The sequence below is a fragment of the Schistocerca americana genome, chromosome 1 (genome assembly GCF_021461395.2).
Source record: "Schistocerca americana isolate TAMUIC-IGC-003095 chromosome 1, iqSchAmer2.1, whole genome shotgun sequence".
NCBI lineage: Eukaryota > Metazoa > Arthropoda > Insecta > Orthoptera > Acrididae > Schistocerca > Schistocerca americana.
The window spans coordinates 141,562,762-141,578,061 of record NC_060119.1 but is presented as its reverse complement, the minus strand read 5'-3'; the positions used below and the strand labels follow the sequence as shown (position 1 = coordinate 141,578,061).

The 15,300-nt window shown below is 42.1% G+C and overlaps 1 protein-coding gene, 1 long non-coding RNA gene and 1 pseudogene across 2 annotated transcripts; 1 reads left to right on the top strand and 2 right to left on the bottom strand.

Annotated features, from left to right (window-relative positions):
• Nucleotides 1-2,118: 2,118 nt before the first annotated feature.
• Nucleotides 2,119-8,213, bottom strand: LOC124621273 (gamma-butyrobetaine dioxygenase-like). The gene is made up of 7 exons (XM_047147127.1): nt 8,116-8,213; nt 6,129-6,331; nt 5,351-5,485; nt 5,107-5,212; nt 4,794-4,996; nt 2,721-2,887; nt 2,119-2,608 (listed from the first exon to the last, which is right to left on the bottom strand). The coding sequence occupies exons 1-7, from the start codon at nt 8,173-8,175 to the stop codon at nt 2,445-2,447; spliced, it is 1,038 nt and encodes a 345-aa protein (XP_047003083.1). The 5' UTR covers nt 8,176-8,213; the 3' UTR covers nt 2,119-2,444.
• Nucleotides 6,610-6,727, top strand: LOC124561191 (annotated as a pseudogene).
• Nucleotides 8,214-8,220: 7 nt separating the features above from the next.
• On the bottom strand, nt 8,221-14,723 carry LOC124621262. Its single transcript, XR_006980564.1, has 3 exons — nt 14,594-14,723; nt 10,471-10,580; nt 8,221-8,307 (listed from the first exon to the last, which is right to left on the bottom strand). It is a non-coding gene; the product is annotated as an uncharacterized LOC124621262 (long non-coding RNA).
• Between the last annotated feature and the right edge of the window lie 577 nt (nt 14,724-15,300).

Below are 15,300 nucleotides of genomic sequence, written 5' to 3'. Positions count from 1 at the left end.
GAGACCTAACACTCCCATTTTTTGCACGCTTACCTTGCTCCGCTACATTTTTCTCCCACTTACGGTCTACATGCCCTTTTCTTTGAGTTTTCAGTTTCTGTTGGTGATTCATAGTATTCATCTGATATATCAGACTCCATAATTTAATTAAAAACTCGCAATGAACAAAAAAAAAAAAATGCCATACACGTCTTTACAATATAACGTTATGTAAACAAATGTGGGCCATGTTGTGTGTGACGGCATTACCAAAAAGAGCAACGGTTGGCTGCAGGGATTTGGCACGTCTTGAAAACAAAACAAGACTGGATTTGGTACTCTTCACCATGAACCCCAAATATACAACGGATATGGTACGTTTTGGCACACATAACAGTTCTTGTTACATAGGTAATGGTTCCAAGTAGAGCTACCACCTGTTATAACATTTTTCAATTTTTCAGATTTGGTACCTTTCGGAAATGAGCTTCTGAAAGGTCAGTGCCTTCGTGGAAAGATGTTTGCGGTTGTCTTCGGAAACATGATTGTGAACAGGCGAGCATCTCCATGTCCAAATAACTGACGGCCACGAATATGTTTCTTCAGGGCTCCAAAAATATGGAAATCGTATGGGGAGTTATAGGGACTGTGTGGAGGATTTTTAAGGGCTTACCACCGAAATTTATGCTGCGTAGTCGGAACGACCTTGGCAAACTGTGGGCGAGCATTATCCTGCAACTGAATAATTCCAATCCGTCAACATTCCTGGGCATTTGGACTACGCTGAGGAACTTTCGCGGGAAGACTATACAATCTTCATATAGTCGCGGTCTCTTCCAATGCGATTTCAATTTTTTGAGCCCTGAAGAAAGAAGTTCGTGGTCGTCGATTTGCTTCGGACGAAGAGTGCACGTCTGAATACAACCAAGGTTCCGCAGGCAAACGCAAACATTTTTCAATGAAGCCACTGACCGTCTTCTCTCACAGTGAGATAAATGTATTAACAGTTACGGCGATTATTTTTGAACTAATAAACAGTTTACTTCCATTTTTTCTATGTATCCCGCTTTCATTAGACTGCCTCTTATACTCTAGTTTTCTATTACTTACGTGATGTACACAATCGAAGGCCTTGGCGAATAGAGAGCGAATGATTATTTCTTTTGAATAGATTTCGTATTGATTGTGGCCGGCGGGGGTGGCCGAGCGATTCTAGGCGCTACAGTCTGGAACCGCGCGACCGTTACGGTCGCAGGTTCGAATCCTGCTTCGGGCATAGGTGTGTGGTATAACCTTAGGTTAGTTAGGTTTAAGTAGTTCTAAGTTCTAGGGGACTGATGACCTCAGAAGTTAAGTCCCATAGTGCTCAGCGCTATTTTGAACCATATTGATTGTGTGTTACCGCAAGGTTACCCACGAAGACATACAATTCGAAGTAGGGCTACTGTTTGTTGTTTTAATCTGTTCTGCTTACCAAAACATCACGGGAAACTGCACGGTAAATTATTTGCAGTATTCTCGCGTTTATCAAAATTACCTCTGATTATGACACATTTTGGTTAGGAAGCATAGATTGATAGGAAATCATGTCCTGAGGCGTCAAGGCATAGTTAACTGGAAGGGATGAGTGTGTTTCGGTTGGGTGGTAAAAACTGTAGATGGAGACTTCAGTGTGTGTGAAATCTTACGGGACTTAACAGCTAAGGTCATCAGACCCTAAGCTTACACACTACTTAACCTAAATTATCGTAAGGACACACATACACACCCATGCCCGAGGGAGGAGTCGAACCTCCGCCGGGATTAGCCGCACAGTCCATGACTGAAGCGCCTGAGACCGCTCGGCTAATCCCGCGCGGCAGACGGAGACTTATAAACAGACAAGTAAGCAGTCGATCGGAGGTACGATGCAATAATTATGCTGTATGATGAGATTTGCACATGGTAAGTGCTACATCACAACACTCTTCGGACTGTAGGCTACATCAACAATGATAAAATAACCACGTTCAGATCGTGGGAGGGGAAGGTAAGTGTGACAGATTTAGGCTCAACTATCAATTTCAACACATAATTTATTTTTTGTATTTCTGTGAGCAAAAATAAATACTAAACAATTTTACAACTATAAAAGTGTGAACCACATGCATATGACGGAGCTACGGCTAATGCTCCACAAGCTTGAATCATGTCTTATCAGTCTTAAGTATGTAATGTAATGACAAACATATACACATTATACAAAACGTTTAAATTAGTAACAATCACATACAGCGTTGTGCTGCGGAACACAAGAGACTATATTCCATCACAATCTCAGTACTTCAGGCAAATGGTAGTTTGTCCATGAACATTCCTTGCTGAACACAGGCGCTTGTGATGATGCAGTGTCACAACTGTCTTCCAGACAGTTCCCACGGCACTGAATTTTGCTCATATCGCAGAGAGCGAATTAAGATGCAATACTAGTATTTAATGAGACCCGCTTCCTTGCGGAGAACTCTGAGGCGAGAGAAGACTTCGTCCCAGTCGAGGAACTGGCCTATGATGTGCCTCTCGTTGCCCGGTTTGTCGTCGTAGCCTTCACGGGCGTGGATCAGCCGGATGTTGTCGAATGTCAGGATCTCTCCTGGAATCAGGACACGATATTCAGCCAGGCTACACTACACAACACATTCTCTTTACATCATCGGAGAAACCAATGTTGTTTATGACTAGAAGGTTTTTAGCCTTGAAAATACCTGGACGGGTCTTGAAGCGAACTTGATTCTTTGGGCTGTGTAACTCTTTGGTGAAGACGTCGTACGCTTTATACCAGGCAACAATCTGGTCAAGAGTGGCATTGAAGTGTGAAGATCTCTGAGGCTGGCTGTAATTTATCCTCATGAACTCGCCAAACATGTCATTACTGAAAAGAAGTAGCATTGTTAGAATAGGTGCTTATTATGGTGTTCGGTGTCAAACTGAAAACAGACGAAACGTAGGTCAGTGTCAAACTTTGAAATTGCCAACAATAATTAAAGAAAGTTAGTTTTATGTACCACCAATATCTGCTGATAAAACTTTACTAGCTACCAGTTACGAGCAAAACGATCACCAGACAACAAAAAAATGGGTAGCAGCGAAATTGGCATCACATTAAAATACAGAGGGGTCCAAAAAAATTAATCTCCACTGTTCAAAAGTCCATAATTGGCAAACTAATTGATGGAGTTGTCTCATCCTTGGTCGTGTAATAGTTTATAGTTCCGGCAATCGCCACACAAGCGTTGTATTGCGTTGTTCTGTTTTGTCAGATGACAGTCGCCAGATAGACAGGGTTTTGTTCTTAGTTGCACCTAGTTACTCGAGTAAACATGGCTGGCGCAAGGCTTACATTCGATGAAAGGAAGTCAGTTTTGAAGTGGTATTTTAAGTACGAAAACATTAATGAGGTTCAACGGCAATGGCGAAATGAGTATCAAACAGACCCACCGACACTGTTAACGATTCGTCGTATTCAAGACAAATTTGAAGCCGAAGGCTGTGTTAAAGATGTACACAAACAACGATATGGACGACCTGTTACACTAACAAGCCCAGCTAACTCCCGTAAGTACTACATCCCACGATTGCTACACGCAATGAACGAGCACGACCCAGATCGTAGAATGGAGTACTGCGAGTGGTTTACTTACATGGTGCTCAACGATGAAGAGTTTGCAGAGATGATTGTGTGATCTGATGAGGCACAGTTCAAACTCAAATCGCCACAATTGCATCTACTGGGCCGCTGAAAATCCAAATGTCCATTTAGACAAAGTCGTGAATTTGCCTTGAGTAAATGTGTGCTGTGGATTGTCTTACCGTGGCTTGATTGGGCCATTCTTCTTTGACGGGACAGTTAACGGCGAGTTCTACCTTCAGAAGCCTCAGACATCCATTTTACCAGCCATCCGAGACTTGTATGGAGACGGAAGAGTTTACTTTCAACAAGATGGTGCCCCAGCCCACTACCAAAATCGTGTTAGGGCGTATCTCGATGAAAATCTACCACAAAGATGGATAGGCCGTAGAGGTGCTGTGGAGTATCCACCACGTTCCCCAGACCTAACTCCTCTGGACTCTTATCTGTGGGGAACACTAATGGACATCGTTTAGCGATAAAAGCCACGCACATTGGATGAACTTCGAGAATCCATCGTACATTCATGTGCAAATATCCAACTGAACACGTTGCAGTCAGTAGTTCGTAGTGCAGTTCGGCGGCATCGTTTGTGTGTGGATGTTAACGATGACCATTTCGAACACCTACAGTGATATCTTTAAGTTGGACATTAAGGTACACTTTCACCAAAAATGAGACGACTCCGCCAATTAGTTTGCAAGTTATGGACTTATAAACAGTGGATATATTTTTTTTGACTCCTCTGTAATATTAGTCATTTTGCATCACTGTCGTCAAGCGTAAAACACATTTACACTGGGTGGCAAAATAAAACTGGCCCGGAAAATATTTGATCCACCTCAATACAGACAGCCCAACTTGCATCTTCCACTCTAGTGCCAGATGGTATAAGTTGGGTTGCCTGTTTTAAAGCGCACGAAATACTTTCTGGGCCAGTTTTGATTTTGCTCACCCTGTACAAGATTGAAAAATCTTACACTATTATCTGTTGCTATGTGGAGTACACTCTGCATGCTCAAGTAAATTTCAGTTTAATTGTGGCACATGTTCTAACAGAGTCTAACTCATGGCAACCTTCAGTACTTACGTATTCAATACAACTCCTGTGTCGCAGGTGCGCACTACACTATTCTTGTACTGGACTTACCATATGACAGGTGCCCTGTACAAGCTGTAGAACGTCTTCCCTCCGTCCTCTCCGATGTCTGCCCACGTAACAGGGACCGTGCTAAGAGCTTTGTAAGCCTCTGGGTTTGTAACTTTCAGCTTTTCGCTCAGGTAATAAGCATCAGCCAATAGGTTATCACCTCCAGCTCCCTCTGTCTGAACCAGACAGTGCAGCATGTTTATCTGAAAAGCAAAAAGGTGTTGTTCATATTACTTGAGACTCGGAGCTGTTTCTACCTACAGAATTTCAAGTACTCATTATTGTTTACTGTAGGTTGGTGTGAGAGTCTTACCCCAGGTTTGTACTCGTAGTACATGAGGTCGGTGTGCATCTCTAGCTTCTCCTTAAGATACGCCACATTTGTGGCGTTGGGTTTGTCCCTTATGTGGAACTGCACGCTGCAAATTTAACGAACATTGGATATGAGTTTGTGTATTTTATGTCTTAACAATTTTTCGCTGACACAAAATAGTAAATCCTTCAAACAGAGAACCAAAGCAATTATTAAACAGCAAAAAATATGTAATGAATTTTACCCATAATGCGTCCTTCTTGGGAACATCACTTTGTCTCCCAATTCCAGCAATGACTCTTCTGTTGGTGGTGTGTCGTACACTATAGCGACACCATATACAGCCATAGCTTCAAGCCAACCTCGAAGGTGTTCCTTGCTGGAAGTCAAGAGAAGAAAGGCAAAAAAAATGATTTAGATGGCTCTGAGCACTATGGGACTTAACATCTGAGGTCATCAGTCCCCTAGAAATTAGAACTACTTAAACCTAACTAACCTAAGGACATCACACACATCCATGCCCGAGGCAGGATTCGAACCTGCGACCGTAGCGGTCGCGTGGTTCCACAATGAGTGTGATTGCTACTCTGAGGTGCCACAAGAGAAGAAATCAAGGTAGATCACATCAAACCAGTCAGTAGACTAATGAAAACAGAAAAAAAAATGTTTGTGTAATGTTCATCAGTAGTTCTTTTGGCTTAATGAGTGACTCCAGAATATGAAAAAAATGTGACTTTAGATTAGTTTCATGGGGAGCGGGAAAGGGGTAAATTAATGATCTTGCATAAATTTGTTATCCATAGCTTTTCATCCGGAAGCACATTCTATCGGAATATAAAGTTCTAAAATTATACACAGTTAACTGTCTCAATGTAGATTCACTTCCTTGCAACAGCGAAAATAATTTGCGAAGTTTACGTAATCGAAAGTCGTAGAGCAGAAACCGTGCACAGTCATGTGATGGTTTCCCAGTATTTCGTTCCGCCACGCAACAGTGGCTCATTTATTGATTTAGTTCTTACCTGTTTACAACGTCGCTGTACTTGAATCTCTGGAGGATGGAGTTGTAGTTTTCGGCGTTCCAGGCAACCTTTGGGAGCCTGTAGGTCGTGTCGAGCCACTTCCTCTGGTCTTCCGGCAGTAAGCTGCGGTCTTTGAGCCACTCCAGCGTGAACTCGCTCCTGTGGCCGTCCGACCACTTCACAGCTAACTTTTCTTCGTCCGCCTATCAAAAAGAGTAGAATACGGAGTCCCACCACAAATTTTCCGTGAAGTTTAGCTGTGAACATGGTTGTTTCACCTAATGAAAAGATTCCCATTTGCAATATTTGAAAGGCGTTGCTGCTCCAGACGATTAGGTATAAACACACGTAAGAGTGAGCGTCTGAAAATAAGTTCTAGGAAAGTGTCGTGATTATAAAAATAAATCAAGGTTCATAAAGTGTCTTTTAGCTGAAGTTCATTGTCCTCATTATAATTAATTTTTTTTATTATTGTTTATTTGGCAACGGCCTTGGCGCAGTGGATACACCGGTTCTCGTGAGATCACCGAAGTTAAGCGCTGTCGGGCGTGGTCGGCACTTGGATGGGTGACCATCCGGGCTGCCATGCGCTGTTGCCATTTTTCGGGGTGCACTCAGCCTCGTGATACCAATTTAGGAGCTACTCGACAGAGTAGTAGCGGCTTCGGTCAAGAATACCATCGTAACGACCGGGAGAGCGGTGTGCTGACCCCACGCCCCTCCTATCCGCATCCTCCACCGAGGATGACACGGCGGTCGGATGGTCGCGGTAGGCCACTCGTTGCCTGACGACGGAGTGCTTTTTTTATTATTTATTTATTCGAATAGGAGTTTACGGCGCACGTTAAAACAATATTTCAATTCTGGCTGCACACAGTCTTCTTCCTCTTCGCCCACATTCGTTTCATGTGTTCCGATCTCTGCTTCGCGCACTTTTTGAAGCATAGACCTTTCTTGTTCGTTACTGAAGACAACTTTCTGAATTTTGTTCATTAATAAAGTCCTGTTATGTATGTCAATTATGTTGATGGTTGCTTCTTTGAGTTCTTTCAGTGTCCGTGTAAACTAACCCAGTTATCGTTTCAGGTTCATAACTGTATTACAGATATGCTTCGTCAGCGTGTCCTCATACTTGTACATGTCCAAAGAACAACATTCTTCTTTTGAAGATGGTGCATTGTGTTCTTTACATGTTCATAGATTTCTGTGCTAATTGTTGCCCTTGGGCCAAGTATGCTTCTAACCAGTTTGCATACCATTTTCGTGATTTTATTTATGCATCCTGCCGCACTAGTTATAGCGATTCGGAACCGTAGAGAGCTTCGAGTCTCACTATTTTACTATGATGTTTAATCTTGGTGTCACACGCCAGAGTCCTCTACTTGTGTATGTTTCTGGTATTCTGGAATGCAATGTTCGTCTTATTTACTCTTATCTCGACACTGTCCTTCTCACTGTCTTTAATGCTCAGTAACTCGACCAAATGTTTGAAAGAGCCGACTTCCTTTGTTTTGTTTTGATTTATGAGTAATTTCTGTGAACGATTTTTAATGTTTGTTATAAATTCTATCTCTGGGAAAGCAACTTTTAAACTCACTTTTCCTATTTAGGTTTTGGCATTTCCTGGTGTATCTGTTATCAAGGAAATGCCGTCTGCGAATGTAAGGCAATTTTCATAGGTATTATCTTTTGGTCCCCAGTTTGATACATTTCGTGTCGGATTTTCACCGATCTCCTTTTTCAGAGCCCAGTTGAAAAGCGAAGGTTACAGTCCGCCCCCGTTATTCTTCTACTATTGAAAATTCACGTCTACATGCACGCGTGATCCATACATAGCAGTGGGAGTCAAGTACCGACGAGGGGAGGGATCCATCGAGAGACGGAGGCAACTTAGTCACTGAAATCTTCAGGTAATTTACATGCTTACTTTTTTAAAGTGAGAAACTTGGCTTATTGTCGACCTAGAGGATAAGGAATTGGCACTTACCTGTACGTCGGTGGGCTTGACGCTTGTGTCCAGCTCGTCCCAGTAGATGATGCGCGACATCTGCTGGCTGTTGAAGCACTTGGGGCACTGGCAGTTGTCCCTGAACCACATGGTGGGGAGCTTGTGGTGCTCCCCAGAGGGCAGGTGTAGCGACACCAGATCACCGTCCACAGTCGCCACGGGTTTTGGGTGCTGCAAACAACAGCAGTCATTCACATTACTACTAGTGCCGTTATCGTTGGCCCAAAATCGACTGCAAGTCATTGTAAATCACTTCAGAGGAACTGTTGGGATCACAAATTACTGCAACGAATTTACCTAGTACGCATTGTCAGTGAATTTCTTTCCACCACTAGCTACTTTGTCCCAAAGTGTCCTGCTTACAGCGCTGATGAAGCCTACAGTCCTACTCGATGTCAACGGAAAGCTGACCACTAGCACGTTTATTCCAACATGATATCAGACATTGTTCGAAATATCAAGTAAAATACGAGACAATAAAATGCTCAACACCGAACAATAAAAACTTATCTTTCGAAGAGAGTCCCATCTCTTCAACTCGTCCCACATGATGGCAAAAGCTGCAGGTGTAATCAGTATATAGGCATTTTCAAGTTGAAATTCGTGATGGTGCAACTTGGGTGACTATTGGTTTTTCTTGTTGTTCTGGACATAGTAATTGTGTGGGACTGAAGGGTTTTTCCATTTCCTGATATGTTGGCTTACAAGACTTATAGACTGAATTGGAGTACATGTATGTGTTCGTTCACAGTATCCACACGTACAAAGAATCCTGTCGCAGATGATGTTTGATATCTGCTTCACTTTCCACCTTATACATCTACATCTACATAGATACTCTGCAAACCACCATGAAGCGCATGCCAGGGGTTTTAGGCTTTCTACCCATTCGAGTCGCGTATAGAGCGGGGGAAGAATCACTGCCTCGCCTCTGTAAATGCAACAATTATTCAAATCTTAGCGGCCCGTACGGGAATGATAAGTATGGGCTCAATATTACGCTCTACATACGTCACTTAATACTCCTTCCTGAAACTTTGAAAGTAGCCTTTTAGCGTCTGCCAATTCAGGTTTTTCAGCATTTCCATGACTTCCTCTCGTGAGGAAAACCTGTCACTTCCCGTTCTTCTGTGTTTATGTTCAATATCTACTGCTAGTCCCATGGTATGTGTCCCGGATACTGAGCAATATTCTAAGATGGAACGCACTAGTGATTCTTAAGCAGTCTCCTTTGTAGATTAACTGCATTTTTCCCGCATCCTGTCACCGATCCGATATTTGCCATCTGCCTTTTCACGAATGAGCCTATGTAACCGTTCCATTTCATATCTCTACAAACTGTTACATCTTGGTATTTATGTGAGCCGGCTGCTTCTAATTGTAATGCACTGATTTTGTACGGTACTTCTTTTCTGCGTTCCGTTAACTGCACAGGTTTACGCTTGTGAACATTTAAAACAGATTGCCAATCTTTGCATTACATTGAACTTTTCTCAAGACCTGACTGGACATTAGTGCGATTATTTTCAAACAGTGCTCCATTGTAGATTATTGCATCGTCTGCGTAAAGGCCGAGGTTACTGTAAATACTGTCTGCCATGTCATTAACATACAACATGAACAACAAGAGTCGCAACACAGTTACCTAAGGCCCACCTGCATTTACTTCCACTTTCAATCTTGGATTACATGCTGCGTTCTTCCTGTTATGAAATCCTCAACCCAGTCATATATTTTGTTTGATACAATGGAGACGCGATTACACGGTCCTCGGTTACACGGATTCGCGATTATCCGGACTGTGAACAGCGAGCAAGTATCTTTGTACTGTCTAGTCCGTGTACTATCCGCCCGCGACTCGTGAGAGAAACGAACAGCAGCAAAAGCAAGAAAATGAAACAGAAGGAAACAAAGGTGCAGAAAATCATCCAGAACCATCTCATGCAAGTGCATTTCAATCCCTCGAAACAAATTTCATATGGTTCTAAAAAATGGTTCAAATGGCTCTGAGGACTATGGGACTTAACTGCTGGGGTCATCAGTCCCCTAGAACTTAGAACTACTTAAACCTAACTAACCTAAGGACATCACAAACATCCACGCGCGAGGCAGGATTCGAACCTGCGACTGTAGCGGTCAGGCGCTTTGACACTAGCGCCTTGAACCACTCGGCCACTCCGGCCGGCGGCATCATAATTAAAGAATTTCTTTGCATAGCTATCTCTTCAGCAGAGAAACGTGGAACAAGGAATTTAATAGGTCCTAAAGCAGTGGGGAGGACAGGCATGTGTAAGGCTAAGCTAGTGGGGCCCCAGTCTTAAGTGTTGGACGTACCTGCTGAACGGCTGCGGCAGCCTGAGTAGCCACCAGACGGCTCTGCCTGCTCATGGGCACCAGAGAACGCGAGGCGCTCACCAACAGGTTACGCAGCATCTTTCCCTTTTCTGGAAGACAGAAAGAACAAGTGGTTATAACAAGCAACAAAAACAACTTCTGGACAATGTGGATTTCGCTCAGGACGATGACCGAATTCCTAAAATTATTGCTGTTGGAAATCTTTGTCAGTTGGCGAAGACTTGACTGTGTCAACCAGGGCCGGCCACGGTGTTCCAAATTTCACGCGTGCAGGTTGTGCGGGTTGCGGGCAGGGCAAGGCAAGGCGCGCCCTGACACTGGGGTTTACACGGTTCTTCTCGGAAGCAGCCGATACAGTGCCACGTTTCATTTAGTCTAGTGGTATGACATTTTTAGGTCGGTACAACTTTATTAAGTTCGGGATTAAGCGACGGGTATTGCAAATTTCCTATGAAACGATATTACAATACCGTGCAGAAAGAACTGAAAGTTAATTGACAATGAAAACCACAAAATTTACAACTATCGACTGACGGGATTCATTATTGTCTACCTCAAGTAGCGCGTTTTGCAAAATCTGCAGTCATGGAGCACGTGGAGAGATTGGTGATACGAACAGAAAAGTTCTGAAGTCGCAGTTGCTAGAGTTGTCGATAGAACTGAACGAAGACAATGGAGCTTTTACATATTATTGCAAAGCAAGTTGGTCAAGAGTCATTCTTGGGACGATTTTTCGATTAAAAACTTACTATCGTTGAATATATGAAGGAAAATGGAGTGCTGGAACGATAATTAGAACATCTGCAATCGATTGCAGACCTCGCATTTCAAGTGGACGTAACTGCATACCACCTACAGTAGGACACTGCAAGGAGAGAAACAACTTGTTTCTAAGTTTTTGGGGATATGTGTAAAGAAAAAATCGCGTTTTGGAAGGGATTCATTCTGAGAAACGCAGTCCAGTTCCCTAAGTTCACTGGCGTTGGATAAAATGCGAGTTTTGAAAAACACATTGTGGTCTTGAAAGATTTGCATGTTTTCTACTCGTTTTAAGGACACTGCCAACCTTACATCTGTTTTTGAGACCGTTTGCCATTTCGTTTGAAAGCTACATTGAGCATCTGCAGATGTGACTCACTGACCTGCAAGGTAAGTCCTGGTTTAAAGACAAATCCCTTTAACGTTAACGCTGTCTGGGATGTTTACATTGCTTTCTCGGGTAGAATTTCCACATCCGCATAATGCGATGATCAGCATGTGTGCGTTAAAAACGTTTTTTCGATTATGAAACTAAATAATTCACATTATGCGGCGTCTTGAGTGCGAAAATTTATGAAATTGTTTGCGCCTGTCCGTATGTCACCAGTTGGTACCAGATAAAAATTATGTGCCTTCACTGTGCTAAAAAAAGTTAAATAACACTGAAAATAATTTTTGCCTTTTATGTGTGTAGTTGAAAACTATGAAATATAAAACCAAGTCCTACGCAATGCGTCTGCATGGCCATTTAAATGCGGCCCGTTCGCAGTTTCTACCTCACGTTCAGCTTGGTGTGGCGGTGCAGAAATCGTGACCCAGCCCGGCTGCGCTCTATGGCATTCGTGTCACGGCACGGCCTGTGGGCGGAATTCTTGGCCACTCCTGGTGTAAACCATGATATCCACATTCAAAAGTTAAACATTGTGGGAAAGTAGAAGTGCGTTCGTCGTTTTTATCTTATAAGCATGACAGAAAGCGTGGTTTAGTAGTTTCCAGTCCCACACATACCAATTAACACTTATAATTTTGAAACATTAAGAAAAAGTGTTCCGCTGGGTTCTATTTTGTATCCAGTATTGCTCACAAACTTGTATCGTCAGTAGATGCTAATTTTGCCTTTTTTTACAGATGGTACACAAATAGCAACAACTCTTACTGAAAAGGCAACAAAATATTCGATAACGTCGAACATCATTTATTAAATCTCTGTGCAGAGCACCTTATGAGCAATGCTAGGCTAGATGAGGAAGAAACTGGAATTAAAGTAGCTGGGATAAATATAAAGAACTTTAGATAAGCTGATGATACCATAATAATGGCGGAAGTTGAAGAAGATGAACGATCCGCTTACCGAAGTATAAAGACTGATCTAATGCTGACTGTCAAGAAAACGAAAAATTATTATCACTTCATGATATAAAGGTGCAGAAAAAGTGAGGTAGTTTCTGTATTCAGTTCTCACGACTCCCAGATTTCTGGTGATGGTGATTGAGCTACGAAATCAAGAGACGCTTGCTATTCGGCAGGAACGTAATGTCCACCCGTGACAGTGTTTTGAAGAGTAGCGACTTAACTTTAACAACAAAGGACCGTATAGTTAGGGCTACGGTCTTTGCAGTTGTGACATACGGATGAGATAGCTGGACAATAAGAAAGGCTGAACGGCACAGATTCCTTTGAATTGTGGTATTGTAGGAAGCTCCTTAGAGTTCCATGAACCGCAAGGAGAACGAATAGGTCAGATTACAACAAATAAGACCAGATTGCTCCTTGAAAGATCTGATACTGAAACAAAAACTGACCTGCGATGAGCGTATTATAAGACGTTAATGCTGGGGAAGATTGACAACAGAAGAAGAAAGCGGCAAAGTATGGTATGTATCGACTGAATCACAGAAGTAATGGATTAGAAACTGGAAAGTCTGCGGGAGAAAGTGCAGAACAGAAGAAACTGGCGCGCTTTGGTTCGTGGGTCACGGAGAGTCAGAATCGAATAAATGGATAGAGAGAGAGAGAGAGAGAGAGAGAGAGAGAGAGAGAGAGAGAGAGAGACAGAGAGACTCAGTACATGCAATCCAGTAATAATCATAGAACTTAAAAGCTATAAAACAATCTGTATTAAAAATTAAATACAAGAAGTAGAAAGTGATCACATTTTGGGACAACAGACAGTTTGCAACCTTAATTATCAACCTCCACCCCAGAAATGATGAAGTGCATTTGTGCAGTTACATGTACAGTACGCATGATTACTGCTATAGGTGATTTAAAAATGAACGAATTACTTTAATCTGCAGTTACAGAATAATGTTCAGGGGGAACTCGACAAATATTTTCACAATGCGTGAGTGTATTATAAGAATTCCAATTGGCGGTATATCTAGAATATGCTGCAAAAGTCTTTAAAAATGTTACATTTTGACAACTGCTTCAGAACAATTAGGTTCATTAATATCATTTGTCTTTAGCAATAATTCACTTTTCTCAAAAAATACCATAAAACAGAAGCTCAACGAAGACTTCAGGAGCTCAACAGTAATATACAATGGAGTCGGATGCATTTAGCAGTATGCCAGAACTTATTAAGTTGTCTAATGGGTAATGAGGTGGAGTTTAAGACTGAATAAAAGGACTTACTAACAACAGCTCCTCCTACTTCACTGAATGGGTATCTTCAAAGAAATACTTAAAATTATAATATTTCTAGTTTAAGCAGCAACCGTGGTATGAGTAAACAAATTTTTAAACCATACATGTGACTGACTGCTGCTTAAATTGTAAACTTTATAATAGTACTACAGACGCGTTTCTCAATATACCAAGATGTTGTAGCATTAGTCTTAATAAAAAGTATTTTAGCTCATCTTATAATTAATATTAATAGAGCAATGTAATAACATTTTGTAATAGGAAGCGGTTCCTGAAGCTTTTGAAATGTGATGATACAGAAGAATACTGAAGATTAGGTGGGTAGATAGAATAATTAACGTGTATGTTCCGAATCGAAATGGGGAAAAAAACTTGTGCCACAATATGACCAAAGAAGGGATCGTTTGTCATGACACACCCTGGAGTCAAGGAATTGTCAGTTTAGTAAGGGGGGATATGCTAGCAATAAAAGTTGTGAGGGATACCAACGCTTGAATACAGCAAGCAAATTCAAATGGACGTAGGTTGCGGTGGTTGAGATGAAAAGGATTACACGGGATCGACTAGCGTTGAGAGACCTGTAACAAACCAGTTTTCGGGCTAAAGACAAGTTTACTATTGGTTGTTACGAAAAATGTAAAATAGTGTGCAACTAATGGAATACATGCGAAACCGGAAATAATCCGACACTTACTTGTGGTTGCGTCGGGAGAGACTGAAAGAGTACAAGCACTCGAGAAGGCTGACCCGAAGTATGGGCTTGGTCAGGCTACAGACTGTATCCACCTAGAATGTGGCTGCGGTTTATATACGCTAGATCGCACATCGTGGAATCCCCGCGAACTATCTCCGCGTGCGTCTTATCAGCACGCCTTTGCCCCATCGCATGACCTGTAAGGCCTCTGTTGACAATACAGTGAAACGTGACGCCGGTCACCCAGGAAAATAACTTCACGTTTTCCTCAAGCACGCGGACATCAGGGAAGGTTACAAAAGTCCTTTGCATAGCTCCACAATATTTCGATGTCTATTCGCTCAGTAGCTTATCAAGCTGTCACGTCACTCACCCTGTATGCAGGAGCGTTCTCACAGGTCAGTTAATTAGTTCCATATTCCGTCGATCATTTTGCACAGTAGATTGTAATGATGTGGATCGAGTTATTCTACATTCACATTGTACTTCAATTTGTATATACGGTTACATTCTGAACATTAAGTTTTATTCCAAAAAGAAAAAAAGATATTCAAATGTTGCGAGTTAGTAAGTCCTAACAACCGCCTTTTATTCATTACAGGAATAGAAATTCTTCTACGGAATAGAAGGAGTTGTCAAGGAGAAACTTCCTGTTTGTTTTCAAATTTTACTTTGCTGTCTGTCAGATATTTTGTATCGCTGGGGAA